The 20,409-nt window shown below is 39.4% G+C and overlaps 1 protein-coding gene across 14 annotated transcripts in view; it reads right to left on the bottom strand.

Moving 5' to 3' along the window:
- Positions 1–20,409, bottom strand: part of CLASP1 (cytoplasmic linker associated protein 1) — a 271,909-nt gene that overhangs the window by 68,818 nt on the left and 182,682 nt on the right. For 8 of the 14 annotated variants that reach the window (XM_013060079.2, XM_013060078.2, XM_013060082.2 and 5 more), the window contains 3 exons: positions 16,482–16,586; positions 14,201–14,227; positions 12,238–12,405 (listed from right to left, as the gene is read on the bottom strand). In XM_013060079.2, the coding sequence (XP_012915533.1) occupies positions 12,238–12,405; positions 14,201–14,227; positions 16,482–16,586 (300 nt within the window). The remainder of the gene's footprint in view (positions 1–12,237; positions 12,406–14,200; positions 14,228–16,481; positions 16,587–20,409) is intronic. The other 6 variants (XM_045066557.1, XM_045066560.1, XM_004759782.3 and 3 more) reach the window with 1 other exon arrangement.

The following is a 20,409-nucleotide window of genomic DNA, read 5'->3' as shown; positions in this document are numbered from 1 at the left end:
TTTGAGATTTGCTGTGCATATGCTTTTATACATGATCTTTGCTCAAGTCTTTTTACCATTAAAAAAGGGTAGATAGTAAGGGATTTATGAGTAACAAAATGAAAATTCAGTTGTAAGCCATTTAGAAATTACCAGCATAAACTTAAATAAAAAGGAATCTTAAAAAATTTAAAAAAAAAAGTATATCTCATGCCAGCAATTCTTGCTCCAGGGATAATACGGATTTTTTTCTGACAGAAAATTAAAACTGTAAGAACAATGCAATTATTCTGTGCTTCCCCGAAGCATACAGCTCTGCCATACGCAGTGACTGCCGATCACTGGATATGTACCATAGATCATTTGAATTTCAAATCTGAAGGGGAAATGTTTGTCTGGATCTGAGCAAAGTTACAAGCTTTGTTTTCACCAGACCAAAGTCTGTTCTACACTTGCTGCTCTGATGTTATGATGAAGCTCCATTTCCCAAGAGATGGGTATGTGTGACTGTGCCTTCAGCCTGGCCCCTAATTTTCAGGGGACTGTACTCATCAGAGTGTACGTAATGAAAAGCATAGCTCGCTTCGCTTAGAGGAAGGACGGAGAAAATAACTCCATGAATTGGTGACAGCTGTCCTCATTGACAGTCTGCCTTACTCGGGTAAGAAAACTGTAGTTACCATATAAAAATGATGTCAGTTAAATCTAGCAAACTGAACATTTCTGTATGCTTACTTTTTGCCCCAATGGCTAAGCAGGGGATTTTTGGTATCGTTAAAGCAGGCTGGGATGGAACATTTAGGGACCATGGGCTGTGAAGGCTGCCTGCCGCCTGACCTGATCATCTGAATCGTGACCTTGTTTTTCCATAAAAGTTTTAGCATACACATTTATACATATGGGATTATGCACACTAGGAGTTGGAGCATTTAGTAACTAAACAGTTCCTCCAAGTAATTAGAACCTAACACTAATAATTAACGCCACAAATCAACACTTTTCGGGAGCAAAGCCTTGGGAAATGTAAGACTCCGTCGGGTGACCTCCATCCCCTCTCTCCCCATAGGGACTTTCCAGGGCACCTATTTCAGGTGGCTCTTCTCCTGAGGGGCAGAGTCAAAAGAGGCGAAGAAGCCCCTCCCTGTGTTTTTGTTTCGTTTTCACATAAACATGAACACTGGAGAAATGATGTTGTCAAACAGGCTATAAAGCATCTACGGCCTATTAACAGAAGCACAAACATTCAACAACTTAAAAAAATCAAAGCACGCTGGGGAAAACAAACATGAAGTGTGTACATGCCAAGTGCTAGCTGACACTGATGGAAACAAATGCTAAAATGGGTGTGAAACTGAAACATATGAAGAAGCCAAGGCATGCAGTTAGCACTTGTTCACCTGACTGCCCAACAGATTCAGCAGTGGAGAGGGCACTAGTGGACCTGGAATGACGTCGAGAGGCTGCAGGTAAAAGGAACGGCAACACCCACAGGATTAACACAGAAGTACCCAAGACAGAAAATGCCATAGTCCAAAGGGGATGCACGGACTGCTCCCAATGAGGCCATGTTTTCTCATGAAAGGAAATGATGCTGGAGATGAATGGAGAGCAAGTGCCAATCCCCGAACTCTACGGCAGCCTGCTGGCTCTCGAGGGGCTAGCACACACACAGGCATGACAAGAGCACTCTCTGCGGTGTTCCTTAGATATCACCTGGGCTCAGACTCCAGGTTTATATTCACGCCACGAAGCCTCAATGAGCCGTTATGGAAATATGCAACATGAAGGACATCAGGAGTCACAAAGCACCGTCTATATACCGAGTGGCACAGCAGTAGAATGGACTGTTTACTCAGCTCACAGGATGCCTCATCAGTACGTGATGCATATGCAACCATGCACCAAAAACAAAAGCAGAGAAGGTCATCATGTTATCTGAACAGAAATAGAATGAAATCACGAGAAAGGGGCTCAACAGATGAAATTCTCTGTTCCCCCCAATTTTTGCTCTACTGTTCCATGAATATCCCAAATGTCAATGAACTTATTGTTTAACTGCTAGAAATTTGGTTGTAACAGGTTTAAGGAGTTTCCTTGGCGAGGCAGTCACAGCACTCTGGTTATGAGCAACCGCTGTGTAATGCAGCTGGGGGCAAATCCCGATTTGACAGCAACCAGCTGGAGGACCTGAGGCCAAGTGCTGGAGGACCTGCGGCCAAGTCCTAAGTCTCTGTGTCTCAGCTTCATCAGCAGGAAATGGTGCTGAAAATGGTACGTACCTCTTGGGAGCGGAGAGAGTTGCAAGAGATCAGACAAAGAGCACCTAAAGCAGTGCCGGGCACTGAACAAATGATGGGAGCAACAGTGGTGTTGCTGCTGGTGCTGGCAGTGGCAGGGATCGTTACCAGTAAACTCCCATTTATGTGTCTATGTTAAATATTACTTTATTAGCAAATATTCATCATAAGCCCGTTAATTCAGCAACCTGAGGAATTCTATGCTAAACTCCGTCCGCATATAGAACTACTTTCAGAAGAACTGTAAAATATAGCTTGGCTCAAAATATGAATTTATTGAGCAGGGTGCCATGCAAAATATGGTTTTTTCCTTACCTCCAGAAAAAAAACCAAAAGACTGTTGTGCTTATATTCATGACTCTGGAAAGAAAAGGGTGGCTGTACCATAGAAAACCCACAAGGTTTCATAAAGCAATACCCAGCAGTGCTACTTTTCACACATGCTACTAGAGCGCAGTATCCTGTACACGTAAATACTTTCATTTTGTCATAAAATACCTGAACCTCAAACTCTTCAATATAAATTTTTTTTAAAGATTTTTATAAGGTAATCTCTATACCCAACATGGGGCTCAAACTCATGACCCTAAGATCAAGAGTCACATGTTCTACCACCAGCCAGGCACCCCTATAATTTTATTTTTTTAAGCTCAGGCCACTTTATGAATATGCACATATCTGTGGTTATCAGTGATATTAAACAGCAAAGGTAATCTGGTGGACAAGGACAAATTTTTACCAGCATGCAAAAGGAAAATTTCTAACTCCTCAAGATACACAAAAATAACTGGCAATCTCTAAAACAGATATAAAATAATCAGTTTCCTGACATAAGGAAGTTGGCAAAACACGTTTTAAGACTGAAGCATACCATTTACTGTACAATATTATCAGTACCATAGTAGTTTAAACTGAAAATAGCTTTTAAAATAGCAATATTGATGGTTCCTTATAAAGTTGCCCTCTGGTTCTGTTTCAACAGACTATTCTACAGTAAATCTGTCATGTAATGAGTCCTCTGTCATGTTCTCAAGTGAACACCCATCAGTGGAATCCAAGGTGGACCCATTTATGTCAAAGCCTGATTTACAGCAGAGCACCTCCTTTCACTTGAAAGCTGTCACTGTAACCATATATATATTCATACCATGAAAATGGTCCAAAATAACTCTGTAATAAAAATGCAAACCTAATACCAATACATAATCACCAAAACATAATTATTTTCACACACCCCCCATTTCAAACTGAAGGCTAGCTATATAAATTGATCCAAAGGGACACTAACACAAAATCTCACTAATTTATAGAAGAGGTGGGAAACAATTACTAAAGTGAATGGGAAGAAGAAGGAAACTTCACATTGTCTGAAGGGCACAGTGAGTTCCCTTGGGGACTGCCTTTGGGGACTCATCTATGAATTCCTAGGTCTTAACTCCAAACCTGGAAATCACAATTTAGAAACACTGCTGGACACTTTGTGCTTAAGCCTGGAGAGAGAGCATTTAATACATTTCAGAGGAACAAATGAAAGACACTAAATCATCAAAACTTTCAAATGAGGCAGGGGAGCAGCCAAGCTTTGAAGTCAAACTGGATTCAAACCTAGCTCTGCCATCTAGCTGCATGACCTTGAGAAAGTGGCTTATTCTCTGTAAGACTCTGTTCTGTCATCCATAAACAAGGGTGACAGCAACACCTGTCCCAGAGGGTGAACAGGAGCCACAGGAGCTGCGCCTGCTCACAGTGGTGCCAGTATGCAGAAAAGCACTGCTCTTGTTCTCACTGGATACAAGTTTTATGGACAGACTGAACCCAAGGAGGCAAAGGGGGCATGGCATAAAAATTCAGCTGGGAAGTCATTAACCATGACCCTGACCGCAGCAGAAGACATGTGCCAATGGTAGTTTGTTAGGAAGAGGAGACATCTGCATCCACATCTTCTGCCCTGGTAGGAACGACTGTACATTTCATCATTCTGGGTGTCATCAGGAAAGATCCGTACGCAGATCCATTTCACCAAAGAAAGTGAAAATCAGACTAGATCACTCAAATACTCAGGGTTCTGTGAGAAGCTCAAGAATTCAGCATACCTTGCCTGGTCCACTGACCGCATGCTGGATTAGAAAGGCTGCTTCCACGGACAATTCCATGGACAATAACGAAAATACCACTACATATATGAAATAAAAACCCGGAATTGCCTAAGAGACCAGATAACCAATAAATAGACTGAATCGTTCACTTATAGAACAGCTTGTTTAGAAGGTCAAATAGTCAGCAAGGATGCAGAGATATAGAACCTTAACTTAAAAGGAAAAATCACCAGTTCCTTTGGTGGGGAAAAAAACATCATGGCCACCCCTGACTTGAGAATTCTTTTCTGATGCTTCAGATCACTGTGGAATAGCTGATGTGTATGAGCTGAGGTGCCCCGCTCAGGATCTCATGATCATCAGGTAGACTATTCTCACTATGTCAAGGGACCCATCTGGCATGGTTTTCACTGCATACAGGATAACAGGTCATAAGGATGTCTATCTAGATTTTGATTATTGACACTGATGGGATAAAGGGATATTAGAAAGAAGTATATGACATTAGCAGCAGAGAGAGGCAACTATTAAAACTGTGTGTTTCTGATCTATCATCCACAGCGCCATTTTCATATCTGAAAGACCAGTTATATAACTGAAGTAGAAGTAACAGACTGCTGCAGAGCATAATTCCACAGAACAGCTTCAGGCCTAGGCCTAACATTCTAAAATGATTTCCACCTGCCATGCTTATCAAAATACACGGTTTTATAGCAATTAATATGGCAAAAAACTGAAACAATTACTGGAGAATACACAGTATTTTTTTGTGAAAGTGTGTGTTTTTCCTAGAGATCTCTAGGAATTAATAATTTACTCTAAGAGGCATATGTCTATTTTAGACTATTCAAACTAAGAAGAAAAGGCAAACATGATATTCCATAAAAGAAACAGGTTTCCCAGTCGGTTTTTCTCAAATCCTAAAAACTGAAAATACAAATTCTCACTGTTTATACAGACTAAGGTTGGTGGATGAGCAGCCCCAAAGGGCACCTAGCTAGTGACCTGAGACACGGTACTAACACCACTTTATGGCAACCAAATGCTGTAAATTTCTGTCCTGGGAAGGCATCGGGTCACAGCCTCGCAATAGCTTAGTGAGCCCAGGAAGAATGATAATATCTGATCAGTTAACAGTAAGCGTGGTAAAGTCGTGCATTGTGCTGCACACATAAGCGCAGTTTTTCAAAAAAGCTACTTTGGGCTTGCATTAGGAGGAAGCACTGAAATGACCCACTTAACAAAAAAAGCATAGCCAATACCTTCATCCATGCAGCTTTTTAATGTCATCACCCCTCAACTGAGCATATTTCATTTCGTAGACATTATTGCAATTTTATTTTTCCCCACCTTTGAACTGAATCATGTAGGGCCTGACCTCAGGTACAGTTAAAAACAAACTGCCGAAATTCAATGGCAAAAGACACACTTTGGATTCGTTCTACTTTTAAGAAGCAATTCACTTTCACTGAGCATCTGTTTCTATTAGAAGTGACCACGCAGATGGGCTTGCCAGCCAGCCAAGTGGTCACAAATGGCAACAGCAGAGTGAAGTGGTGTTTTTTTCCTCCAATATATAAAAACTGGAAATGGCCAAACTTGAAGCATGCAGAAGGGGAAGGGGACAACAAAGGGTAACTAAGGAAGAGGAAAGAGAGAAGAAAGGATCACGAGGACAGTAGAGGAGGGAGAGCAGGTCATTCCACCTGGCAGTGTGTGGGAAAGCATTTGGAGCAGGGCAGGGAACTCTGCTCCGAGAGCCAGCGCCTTCGGGTACTCACCGAGTGGAGGAAAGCCCCGAGCGGGGCTCGTATCGCGGCTGCTCTCACAGCTGGTATTACGGCTGCACCCCTGACTCATGCTGGGTCGAGGGATACGGCTGCTCCGTGCTAGTGTGCAGCATGAGGGTTTCAGAGAAGGTGAAGAAGTTTAATGAAGACAGAGAAACTCACAAAACGTCAGTCACATTCTGTTAACGTAATCATGACATTGTACGCGCTGGGGTTGGGGGCGGGGTGGTCATCGTGATGGCTCTCCCTGCGGAGGACTCACTGATCGGCTTGCTGACAACTGCAAAGGGCCTGCATAAAAATTCGATTATGCTCAAGGTCTCGGAAAGCTGTGCATTTTTGTATGGAGGTGAAATAACACCTAAATGTAAGAAATGAAAAGAAAGCTTTCCAAAGAGCAAACTGGCACCAGGAAATCCAAGATCCAACTTTTTAAAGAAAATAATGTTTTTATGGCTTTAGCAAACTGGCTCGACAAGATGATAAAAGACTAAAGCCATTTTCATACACACTGTGTTAGGTAATTTATTTTGGGTTAAAACAGAATAAAGGCCCTAGTCCCTGAACTCCATGAACTTACCTAGTTAAAAGAAAGAGGGTTCACTTCTCTCAGCCTGGGCTTCTTTAAAAGAGAAGTTCTAAGGACTGACAAAGCTAGAAAACCTGCCTACTTCAAGTAAGCATCTAGATGCCTCAAACATACTTAACTATCTAAAACAATAGAGAATAGAGAGCTGGGACCACTACCTCTTTATTTACTGGTCCCAACATTTCATTCCTGCTTTTTCTGTGGGAATCCAAACAGATCTGCCCATGGTCCCTACTCGAGCACCTTCACTTACACAGCCTTAACCATGAGTCTATCCATGGTATGTGAACTGACAATTCCCAAAATTCATGTTAAAAGAGCCCTCTGCTGGGGCACCTGGGTGGCTCAGTGGGTTAAAGTCTCTGCCTTCCAACTCAGGTCATGATCCCAGGGTCTTGGGATCGAGGCCCACATCGGGCTCTCTGCTATGCGGGGAGCCTGCTTCCTCCTCTCTCTCTGTGTCTGCCTCTCTGCCTACTTGTGATCTCTGTCTGTCAAATAAATAAAAATATTAAAAAAAAAAACTAGTAAAAAAAAAAAAAAAAGAGCCCTCTGCTGACCTAAGGATGGCCAATTACCGTAGAATTATCCATGGGTAATTTTGTTATGCTCGTGTTAAAAAACACTGAGAAGACAGAGTCACATGAATAGTTTAAGGTCTAACATAACTTGGCCATAAAGCTCAGGGAAGACCATGATTCTTTTGTTTTCTACTTTAATCTGAAGGAACAAAGACACAGTACTGGCAAAATACTCAGAAAAGACTCTGCATACTGACCAGGCATAGCCACCTCCCTAACAGCTGGTGGGACAATAAATATGTCCATCTTGCGTGGACCTACTCATTCTGGACCACATAGAAATGTCTTCCCTGAACATCCTGGAAAAAATACACTAGAGTCACTGATGTAAAACCAGCCATGTTTACTATATTGTAGTGAGCGGAGCCTATCACTTCAGAGCCAACGTGGATTTACAGCATGACCAAACTGTAACAAAGAATGGCTTCCAAACCAGCATCACAGAACTCCTTGATGGAGAAGAATATGGAAGTGAAAATCCAAACCAACTTCCTCCTGTGGTCTCTGCTCAGTGCTAGGGTTACGTCAGACCCCACAGTTACATAAGAGATGTCCAAATGCTTAGGTCTGCACTAACAAGCAAGGAAAAAATCAAGCGGAGGAACGCAATGTGAGCAATCTGTCAAAACGAGGCTTTACTTGGGATTGTCAGAGTAATTCCTAAATTTGCCTTCACTTGCCATGTGACATGGAGGCACTGGGTTTCTGCTCCCAACTAGCCATGATATTATAATCAGCAATTCTTGATAATAATTCTGAACAGCTCCTATGATGTGGGCAAATGCACAGGGGCTAAGTTAAAAAACCCTTTAAAAACTAGGGAGCATCCACTGACACCGATATAGAAGAACGTACCTAGAACCTACCAAGTAATGTGGCCTATCCCTAGAGGATCAATACTACAGCTAATTTGTGAACTGACCACACTAACTCACTGGTCCAGCCATGCTGCCTCTCCTGTCTTAGCCTCCCCTTAGGAAGGTTCCAAGGAAGAGTCCCATCATTTAAATGAGAAGGGTACTGCAAGACGAGGTACACATGTGAGTACCTCTGAGTTTCTTGCTGAAAGGCAGACATGAAAATCTTACCTTATTTCACTACCCGCTCTGGAAAAAACAATGGGAAATAAAGACAGTCCTGGTAAATGTTTCACACATGCACGTGCGGAAGTTGAGCATTTCCTAAAGTTCCTGCCTGATCCCTTCTGACTGTTACCCTGCTTCTACTCCCTTTCTTAAATAATACACATGCTACAGCAGTGGGGAATCTCTGCTCTCTCTCACTGAGCCTGCTTTGTGAAGACAAGAGCATGAAAAGGGATAAACAGACATGATCTGAAACAACAACATGCATAATTCTTCACAAGATTTACCCTCCTCAGTATTTCAGCCAGAGAAAGTGTATTCTCCCCTTTGTGCCAACTAGCTTCCTTAACAAAGGCTAGGAGTAACATACATAGAATTCTGTTTACGGATTTGTAAACATCTGCCCACGGTTGCTCCACACCACGTTAAGGGACCTCTAGTGGTGACAGCAACTGTTCAAATGCTGGGTAATTTAAAACATGAGAAGAGTAATGGCCACTTCTAATAGCACTTCCAAAGATCACTCCTCAAGGGGGATCTTAAGTACATCAATCTACGATTTTTATAAAGACTAAAGAATTAGATGGTCAAAGCTAAAAAAAATATATATCAAATCAGACTCTTTATGTATTTTCAAAACTGACTGTTCTCTATGAGAATATATAATGTGAAGGCATAACAGAAGAGGAAGAGATGATGAAGACGTGCTTGCTGTTTGAACTTTCTGAAAATAGTATTCTTCAGGGATTCTGAAGTCCTGTGCTTACAGGAAAGGCTGGGAAGCCTTCAAAACCCATCTGATTGGCTTTCACTTCTTGAGAGACACTCTACTTTTACAGTGTTTTGGGGGTAAACCCGACGTTCGCCTTTTTAGAAAGGATGGATCCTAAACCAGAACTCACATCAAAAGCAAAAGTACAAGAGGAATAAGGAGCACCACCATGAAACGTCTCTACAGTCTGGACATCTCCATGTTGTGGTCTTGCACACAGTAGTCTAATTTAACAGGAGACACTGATTACCCTTAATTTTTGCTTCTTTCAAAATATTTTAACCAGAAAATCTGAAAACATCTTAAATGCATATCCACAGGATGTAAGCTGCCCAAAATAAAAATATTTTTAAACCCTTTCTAAGAGATGAGTGGAAGAACGAAACTAAAGGCAAACTTCCAAAATGTAACTGCTATAGACAGTAGCTATTCATAGGACTTTATTATTCATCAAAAACAGAATAAAACCCTCAAATGACACAATTTACAATCTATTCTGTGTGGTTGAACAGTTTATGAAGGAATAAACTGCCAAGAAAAAAAGAGAGTAGCAGGGTTCTATTTTGTTTCTTGGTTATTCAACAGGAATTCTATCCTGTTTTGCTTAAGAAGCCTTAAATGTTAAAGAAGAGGAGCTCTGGTATCATTTTTATCACAGATGAGGCATAGCTGAACCAAATATAATTTGCGGAATTAATTCTCAGTGCAAATTCCAAGCCTAGCTTAGCAACGATTAAAACTATTAATTGGTTTGGGACAAAAGAAAATATTCTTAAAAGACACTTTACCCTTTTCCGAATATTTATATTTAAAGTCGCTATATTCTGAACCAAATGTTCATAGACACGCAGGCATATACCAGTATCTACTAAATGATCACAACAAGGGGCAATCTACTGCTGGAGACACTGTGCACCAGTCACCCCATAAAATGGAATCTCTTAGCAGTATTGTAAGAAAAAGCGGAAAGATGCACTGGATTCATTTATCTACCTTTGTAGCTGCGTGTATTCTCACTGTGCAGAAATTTAAATAAAATATCTTCTTTAAACAGAATTGTATATATGACCTCAAAGCTTTATACATAACTAATCCTCTCTTAATAAGCACCAAAGAAATAACTTTTGTCTAAAATACTGTCTCAAATAAGAATTCTCTAGAAGAGAATAGGTTCCTATTTAGTTCTTACTGATGGATGGTGTTTCACAGGACCTTGTAAAGGCTTAGTACATGCTATCTTTTCAACCATCCACAACACAAACTTCCTAGCTAAAACCGTGGAATACCAGGTCCTAGAGTTATGTTAGGCAACCTAGGGCAGTTCCACTCCCAATGTCAAGAAAAAGGTAAAAAAGGCAACTTTAATAATATAAAAAGTCAAATCCCCCCAAATAAAGTATTTTTAAAAGTATGATACTAATCTGGATTGCTAAGATATATCTTATACATTTAGCTAACTACCAAAAAGGGACAGCCAAAACCTCACAACTAAATATGAAATCAAATGCATTTTCCAGACGAAACTAGATCCAAACATACATATGTTACATCCTCAAATCTGAAATTTAGATATTCTAGTCATGCCACTTTCCCTGGTGTATCCACATAACTTGTTATTGCTGGATCCAAGTAACTTGTCAGCTCAGGGACCATGCTATGTAATGCCAACAGAAAGCTGGGATCATGTAGAAATTTCTCACTTGCTTTGGAAATGTTAGTCAAACCAACTCCTATCCACTCTACTTCTTAAATATGTCCCCCCTCCCCAACTTCTCAGAGCTCAGGTGGCCTTCAAGGACTTTTATAAGCAGTGCCCTCCCAGCCCCACTGCCCTCCTCTCCCACCTAACCCTGACAAACTTCCTTTGCTGCAGCTAAATGAATTACCTGTGGTTCCCAGAGCCCATTATGCTCCCTCCCCTGTTTCTGAGCACATTCCTCTGTGCCCTGGAACACATTTCTCCTTTTCTCCCTGCCTTGCCTAATCCTGCCTTACACATCATCAAAAATGGACCTCTTCTGGCAAGGCTCTCCTCTCCCAGTCCTTCCAGATTTCTCTCTTGGGAAGAATGTATGGTATAGGCCAGGGCCCCAAGACACTCCTTTCCTATGGTCCCAGAGCACTGTGTAACAGTATCTGTCATACTATCTTACATTTCCATCCCTTCGACCGCAAGCTCTTTGAAAATCAGAAGCTATTAACTGTTTTGTCTTCTGATCCTAAGGCTTAATAAAGTGCCTGTGCATCACAGGAAACAACAGTAAAGCTGTTGATGAGATAAATGAGAAAGAAAAGCCAACAAGACTTATATAGTTGTACTCTGATTTCACAATAATAGATTTTTACCCTTAGGAAACAGTAAAGGTATAAGAAAGAGTATGAACATAGATTTCTTATATTACAAAAGATACCTTTTATATTAAAAAGATTATATATAAATTAGATTTGAAGAGAGTAAGCTGCTGAGAGTAATTCAGGTAATCCTACATGCTGTCACAAAGAAACTAAACACTATAACACAAAAATATTATATATTTGGTTTTCATTTGTTTCTAGTTTTCATGTTTGAAGTATCTATACACATTCTTTGACCGTAAGTTCCACCAATTAGGTTAGAGAAGTTCCAAATCCAAATATACGTGGACCCTACAAATTGCTTTTGCAAGCATATACAGATTAATGGCTACTTAGTGCTAGTGCATGAAACAAAGAGGAAAGGCAACACTGCTCCTAATTGTGAAGAAGACAATCCCGCCCATTCCCCCAGTTCTAACATTTTGTTAAGTGGCTCTAGAACACAAAAGCCCATGGTGACATAATTCTTTTCCATCAGTCTGAATGGTGAGGCCCATGTATTTTTCAGTTGTAATTCAAACCTGAACATGCCATAATCTGTAAAAAACACAAATCAGAGTGTCTTTTTAACAAAGGCAAAGTGACATCCTCAGTTCAAAAACAGATCTCTATTTCCAACATTAGACAAAGTCATTACAATAAAAATTATGACCAAGTTGGGAATGATGTTTTGAGGTCTTCGAGAATCCTTACCTAATCCTATTCGGTTTGGACTTGTTTCTCGGCTACATCCCTGACTCCTGGGAATCTTGCTTCGTTTTTCCGAAGAGGGGGTCACAGGTGGGCCTCTTGAGGAACCCCCAGCAAGGCCACCATAACCACTTCCCAACAATTTCCCTGGGGAACTTGACCGGCTGCCAGCTAAAAATGAAATAAAACAAAACTGAAGAATGGCTGTATATCAGGGAATAAACTATAAGAATTTCAGAAGTCAGTAAGCACATTCATTTGGCTGAAATACTTTTATATTAAAATGGCTTTATTGTTGATAGAAGTACTGTTTTCTTTAAAATAGAGCATAAGAAAACATCAAATATAAAAGAATGTTCAAACAAAGAATTATTACAGGTAGAATTCTACAAAAATGACAGTAAAATTTCTGATTCAAAGAGCAGGCGGAGTACAAACAGCTCCCTGTTCCACAGCAAATTTCTACAAATAATCACAAAGGTATTTATTGTTTTGTATTTTTATTCTTTAAGAGTTGATATGTGAAATATTTTAAGTATAACCACTGGAAAAAGAGAATTCTAACGGAAGTTTCTTAAACATTAGTGGAAGAAAACAGATCTAAAAACATCCCATTAATTAAACAAATGGAAGAAAAGGAGGTAAGAAGATAACTAGAAACATGGTAAATAAAAATCACAAAATAAAATGGTAGGAATAAACTCAAACAAAATAAAATAGTAGGAATAAACTCAAACATAACCATAATAAATGTGGCTGGATTAAATTCATCTATTACAAGATTTTTGGATTGGCTTTTAAAAAAATGAAATTCAACTGAATGTTGTTTATAAGAAATAAACAACATACCTAATAGAAAACAATAAAACAGAATGAAACAGCACTAAACAAAGGACAAAGGATATCTCTTATTAATAAAAGAATCACTGTCAATGAAGACATAACAACCATGAACCTTTACGTTCCAAGTAACAGAGCCTTGAAATATAAAACATAAAATTGATAAAAATATAGGGAGATATTCAGAAGGCCATAATTATTAAGACACTTCTAAGAAAAATAACAACTAATGAAACAAATAACTAACATACCTCTCTGAAATTGACAGAGCAGTCAAAATTATACAGATATGTATAAACACACATCCCACATACACACATGTACAACAGACAGAAGAAATTCTTTTCACTTTTCCACACATATTACAAAAACCAACTGTGTACTAATCTTCAAAGGAAATCTCAGAAATCTACAAAAGTATAAAATTATATAGACCACATGCCCTGAGATGTATACAAGAGAATTAGAAATTAAAAACAAATCATATAGTCAGTCATTTTTATAATTGACTAAGTGGCTGGATAGCTATATAACCATTACTCATGAGACAACATTTTTTCTTAAAGAAAACAGCAAAATTTTAAAGATCACATCAATACACCAAAATGGCAGTCATCTACTTAGACCACTCTCCTGAAGTAGAGAAGGCAACAAAATTCTCAAACATAAAAATGCATGTTATTATGTACCAGAATAGAATGAATAAGGGATACAAACCCTTAAAATAACACTTAACCTGGAAACACACACACACCTTCGTCATTCAAATGAATCATTAAGGTAACCACTCACAAGAATTAGGACTTTATAATGACAGCTACAATTCAAAATGAAATTCATTATAAAAATCAGTGGTACACATCACCATGAAAAAGAACCGGTCTTAGGATTTATTAATCTTGCCCATAAACTTTGGGCACCCAAATGAACTATTAAGCTGTGTAAAAGGAGAAAAGAAATCCATTCCAAACTCTAGAATTTGAACATACAGAAAAAATGCAGAAAGATTAACTAAGCTCAAAATAAACACAGAAATTAATATTGTGCAAGGAACATGGGACATGGTGGGGGAGAACGCAAAAAAAAAAAAAAAAAAAAAAAAAGGGCAAGAAAAGAAATGGCTTACCACCAGCAGGATTAGCAGATCTGGATCCTTGATTATGAGAGCAGACCAAAGACAGGCAAAAAGTGGATTAAAAGACAATAGCACAATACAGAAGGTCAGCATGCAACACAACACAAATGTCTTTGTTCACAAACACATTAGCAAAATAGCTTTTTCTTCTAGGTATTTTTCTTCCTAGTCTACTTTTGTACTTATGCTTATCAGAGTCATATCATACTCTATCAGCCTTTATTTCAGGTCTGTTCACGAAACGCTTAGGAACCTGCAATGTGCCAGGCCTGGGGCCAGGTGGAGGAGATGCAGAGAGGACACGTGTTTTGGCCTCCAGCAGCTCATCTCTTCTCTAGTTTTGAGCAAGTGGAGAGAAGTGACTGCATCCTACTCGTTCATGCACCTCTACCACCTTAACTAGAACTTTGCACAGAGCAAGCGCGATAAACATCATGAATTTAAAGAAACTGCTACTAAGTAGTTTCACCTGAATGTCGTATGCAAAATCCTCAAACATTAAAATATATTAATCTCCACATATTTGAATCCTCAAACATTTAAAATATGCTGTTAAGGGCCCTAAATCCAATGTTAATGAAATCTACTTAATATTATACCAGGACTACAAATGCTAGTGTATCTATCTATATTTGTAAAACATAAAAATATGCTCATTTTTACTTCCTATTAAAATCATGTTTTTAACACTTAATTTATATGCCTAAGTTTGAGGTCCAGTCTTGATTGTTTGCTGGTGCTGTCTCAGACCTTCCTGTGAGTGGAATTTAGCGAGTAAAGTGAAACTGAAGACTTTTAAAGTGGAGCCCCAAGCCTGGGTGCAGGATTTCTACAGGCCTGAAGGGATAATGCTCCTTGCCCTCACCCCCACTACAGAAGCCAGTAGTCTTCACCACCTCAGACGCAGAGGAGCCAGACTAGTGGCAAGAATGCCTGCAGAGGCCAATGCCAGTGAATAGCAGACAGAAAAAAATGTAAAGTACTGTTCAACCCTCCCTCTCCAAGAAAGGAACTAACATGGTACAGCTAAAATCTAGACATTTTTTATTAAACCTAATTTTAACATACTAACCCATATTTTGAGTTTTGAACATTTTTGTCAAGACTTTCTGTGCAAGAAGACCTGACTCAAATATATGAGGTCATGACAGAACGTTCTCTCCATCTGTGACTCCAGGCATCACTAGGGTTCAATAGAATAACCAGAGCCGGCATGCTGTTCTCAAGGTAAAGTTGCTGGGCTACGCACAGATGCACAACCTATGTTATACTGTATACACCTGTGTGATGCCCCAGAAGCCTGCGCTTCCACATCAGACAAACCCAGCAGCAGTGGATCACCGGCGTCACCCTTCTTTTCAGAAAGGCATTACACTTGTTTAACGTGAGGTCTAGAGTTACCAGAGGGACAGGGGAGAGTATCTGAATTCACAAGGAGCTGAGAAAGGCAATCTAAAAACTAAGGCAAACCTAAGGTTTGGCCACAGACTCTCTACGTGAGCCAGACAGCTCCCGGGGCCACAAAGGAGGTGGACACACAGGGGCTGGGGAGCGACCCTGTGTAGCTCTCAGGGAAGGGGAGCCTTCCCCCACCATATGCACATGGACACCCAGCTCTATGCACACAGAGGGAGTGGGGGACTCAAAGGCACGTGTGGCTGGGAGGTGAGACACCAGGGTGCTCCTAAGAGCGATGTGAACACACCCCTTCCATCTGTGGCTGCTTTCATGGCCGATGCTAACAAGCCAAGTGACTCGACATGTACAGACAAGCAGTAATGGAAGCGAGAGCAGTGGGGCAAAGCAGGAGCCCACACTGGCAGGAAGAAGAGAGCAGGCTGCAAATGTTAGAACACAGGGTTAATGGGGAGAGCTTTTAATGGATTTGCTTATTACCACTGAAAGAGAACTCCACGTTAAAATAATCCCCAGGTACTGCTCTTAAATTACATCAGAGGGAGTCCTTATCAACAGTAAAATGGGTCACAGCCCAGGTAGGTCTAAATTTGAGATGCTTGAGGAAAGGGAGAGAAGCCACATTTTAATATTTAATGCTTAATAATACAAAATTTAAATCCTGGCCAGGAGACAAAAGCACCCTGGAACAGTCCATGCTGTAAGCTTACCCACAAACATCAAGACTATTCACGGCAGCTTAGAGCTACACAAGTGCTTCTCCCCTGAAGTACTGAAAATACTACCAATTCGTCAACCGTAGAGTGGGCTGCTGAACAAAACTGAGATAACAGACAGTATAAAATACACTTCTTACGCTGGGACTGTGAAACCACTTTGGCGCGACTGCGGCCTCGATTGTCAGGTGTGGTGGCAACATTGGTGGCGCTCCCGGAACTCTGCCGTCTCGTGCGGATCCGACCTGGAAGATGCAGCAAAAACGGGGTTTCCATTATGTTTTTAGTAGGTGTGACCGACTCCAGAGAACCACCCACACCATGAACAAGTGGCATTGAATGGGTCACCCGCTGGGGCGTGGGTCTTCCTCATGGGCCGTCCTGACCCAATTCCCCTGTGTGCACACACACGTGCATCTTGTCCACGCACCCAAGTTCTACAGCTAGGTTAGCAACTTCTGAGAGTCATGAACCTGGAAGGTGCTTCTGTTACAAAGGTTCTAGCATATTATATTTTCTGATGAGGAGGTGATATCTATTAGAGGATTTTTTTTCACATTAAACTCTCTTTTTTTTATTACCTATAAATCTGTCAAATTTCCAAAGGCAGAAAATATTAGCTATTATCTTATGAAAAATACTACAGAAAAAGAGTAAATACAAAACAAAGCAAAATAAAACAAAACACAACAAAAAACCAAAAAACCAAACCCTTAAATCAGCAATCAACAAAAGCTAGAGCACCCTGGAGAATAAATGTGTTTTGATATGCAGCACTAAACTTCTATTTTAAAGCATGTATGCCAACAAGTTCCTAAGCTGCAAAAGATGAAGACAGAATCAGTATTATAAGAGTAGCAAGAGAAACAGCGACCTAAAAATAATGCAATGTCACAGGCGTTTAAAGAATTTGCCATTGTAAGTAAAGCAATCTGTTAACTCCCATTATTAAGCCATGAAACCACAAATGCAAAATCATTGATAACCAGACTAGTATAGTTAGAGACTAAACTTTTTAAAATTCAGGGCTTCTTTGGTTTTGGGTGGGCACAAAATGTCTCTCCTGCTATACTTCAGTCGGAACAATCTGATAGGGAAAACACAAACCAACGGAACTCACAGTGGCAACTTAACATTGCTCAAAACCACTTCTACCTCATCATTTAAGAAAGCTTACAGAAAAAGAATACAGTTAAACAAATCCTAAGGCTTGAAAAAGGTTCAAGAAAGGGAGGTAAGGAGCAATTAAAGTATTGCATTAAGAAAAAAAATTAAAGCTAGAAAGAATCAATAATTTTTAATCACAGCTGAAGTAAAGACTCACAAATTCTAGAATCTATACGAAGAGCTACATGTATGGTACTATACTAAGAGCTGTATATGTGTGAACTTGGGATCCTCCTAAGAACATATAATTATTCTCATATTACAGATGAGAAGAGGAGAAATGGGAGGGGCGGATTCATTAATTTGTCCAAGGCCACGTCACTGGTTTAGCTACCTGTGCCTGCCTGGCTGGCCATTTCATATTCTTAAGGAAGTCACCAAGCTAAATTAAGGCAGTCACCAAGGCAAAGTGAACATGAAAAACCAACTGAATCTCACTCCCTATTTTAAATTTACTGCAAAACATTTAGGTCACAAAAAGGAATTTTAAATGAACATCCATACCCATTCAGCTTAAAAAATAAAAATCTTTGCTAATGTCCCTGTATCTCCTACTTTCTCCCAACATTTAGTAACCTGATCCTAAACCCAGTGTTCATTATCCCCTTGCATTTCTTTAAACTTTTAATATTGTTGTATAACCATGAAACAGATGGCATTATTTTATATATTTTAAGTGCTTTTAGTTATACCATAGGGTATATATTTTTCCAAAACTTACTGTTATGCTCAACATTTTTTTTTTTGTGAGCTTACGGAAATTATTTTTCTGCAGGAGGTAAAGGAGAGATGTTTTATTTTTTCCATAGGACTACCAATGTCCAAATACATTTTCTTAATCCTTTTCTTACTGATCTACAAAGCCATCTTTTGTCATTTACCAAGTACTTAAATACATATATAGGCTTCTCAATTGGCTAGTCTATCCTATTGGTCCACGTGTCCACACTGGTACAACATCAAAATGTTGTGATAAGCTTAAAAAGAAAAAATCTTGCTAACTGGAAATCAACCCACTTTTTCTTAAAGCCTTTGCTCTCTTCCACATGCATCTAATGATTCAGTTTAAAAAGACCTGTTGAAATCTTAACTGGTATTATATGGACTGCAGGTTAACCTGAAGGATGGCGGGGGGAATAAGACAGCTTTATGATATTGATCTTTCCATGTTTTTTCCTTCATTGATCTCACTTTCTTCAATGTCTTACAATAAAGCTTTATCTTTCCTAAAAGCCTTACTCAATTCTTACAGATTTATTCAAAGGTGCCTTATTTTTATGACGCACTATATTTTCTAACTTCTTGACAAACGTGAATGTAATTAATCTTTATATTTTGATCTTAATTCTGGGAACCTTGCTACACTTTTGTTAATTTTACTAACTTGTATGTAGATTATCTGCAGTTATGTAAATAGAATACCATCTACAAACAAGACTTCAGTTTTTTCCCTTTGAACTCCACCCTTTCATTTCTCTGCCTTTATCCCACTGTCTCAGACATGTAGTCCACACCTATACAAGTAGGATTTGCTACTCTGAGTCACATTAAGCACAAAAAATTCTGGAATTTCACAAAAACTAGGATATTTCAACAGACTAAGAGAACTCCTTTATTATTCCTAATTGCTAATAATCTGCCAAAATGTTGAATTTTTTGATGCTTTCTCTGCATCTTCTGAGATAAGAGGATTCTTCTCTTAGATGCGCTGAGCTCCATCTGGAAGTTTCTAAGCTATTAAACCTGAGATAAGGGGCACCCGGGTGGCTCAGTCACTTAAGCACCTGCATTTGGCTTGGGTCATGATCCCAGGGTCCTAGGATTGAGCCCTGCATGGGGCTCCGTACTCTTCTCCCTCCACTGAGTCTGCTTCTCTCTCTCCTTGCCACTCCCCCTGCCTGTATGCTCACTCTCTCTGTCCAAAAAAATATATATATAAATAAAATAAAATAAAATCTTTAAAAGCAAAAACAAAAAACCTGAAATAAACTCCTATGCTCATAATATGCACACTCACAATGTCTCAACCGTACTTCCTCTGGTTTAGTTCTAAGGCTATGCCAGCTCCATTAATGAGGAAAATATTCCCACTTTATCTTCTTGGAGTTGATGGAAGACTGGGATTATCCAATTCCTCATAAGACTGTATTTCTTAATCCTGTCTAGTGAATGTTTAATTCCTATTTCACTAACTTGTACTCCTATCTTTATTATTTCTTTCCTACTCTCCTTTGGGTTTATTCTGTTATTTTTCTAACAAATTGGAAACAACCTCCTGTTTCTCTTCTAATATAAACTCAAGGCTATGAATTTCCCTCTAAGAACTGCTTTTGCTTCATTCCATGAGGACTGATATGTAGTTCAACATAATGTGTTGCTTTAAAAAAATACGTATTTCTAGGTCTCGTTTGTTTGTTTTGCTTTGCAAAAATAAGCTGGATCTGTATTTCGTACTTTACAACAAGAAAATCAGCAAATGAACCTAAGATTAAAATGTAAAACACAAAACCATAAAAGTTCTAAAAGAAAACATAGGAGAAATCCTTTGTAACTTACAATGGAAAAGTCCATTCTAGCTATGACAAAATTAAAACCATCAGAAAATTAAGAAGTCTCCTTAATTTTTTGCAAAACCTTAGTATGACAAGAATAAAACTATGAACAAGTTAAGGAAAAGGACAAATTAGGAAAAATTATTTGCAATTCAAATCACAAAGGGCTAATTTCCTTAACATATAAAAGTTTTCTAGGAATCAATAAGAAGTCCACCAACCAGCCTGTGCTGATAAATGTTTAACAACTGGCAGTGGGAGAGGGTTCCTACCAATCAGTGTTTTCCAGTTTCTCTGGTGTAAATATTCCCCACCGTGGCCAGTTTCAGGCTACTAACATGAAATCAAC

Source organism: Mustela putorius, unplaced genomic scaffold, assembly GCF_011764305.1.
Source record: "Mustela putorius furo isolate JIRA1106 unplaced genomic scaffold, ASM1176430v1.1 tig00003867_pilon_pilon_pilon, whole genome shotgun sequence".
NCBI classification, from domain to species: Eukaryota; Metazoa; Chordata; class Mammalia; order Carnivora; family Mustelidae; genus Mustela; species Mustela putorius.
Note: the sequence above shows the minus strand (reverse complement) of the source record. Positions and strands in the feature narration are given on the sequence as shown.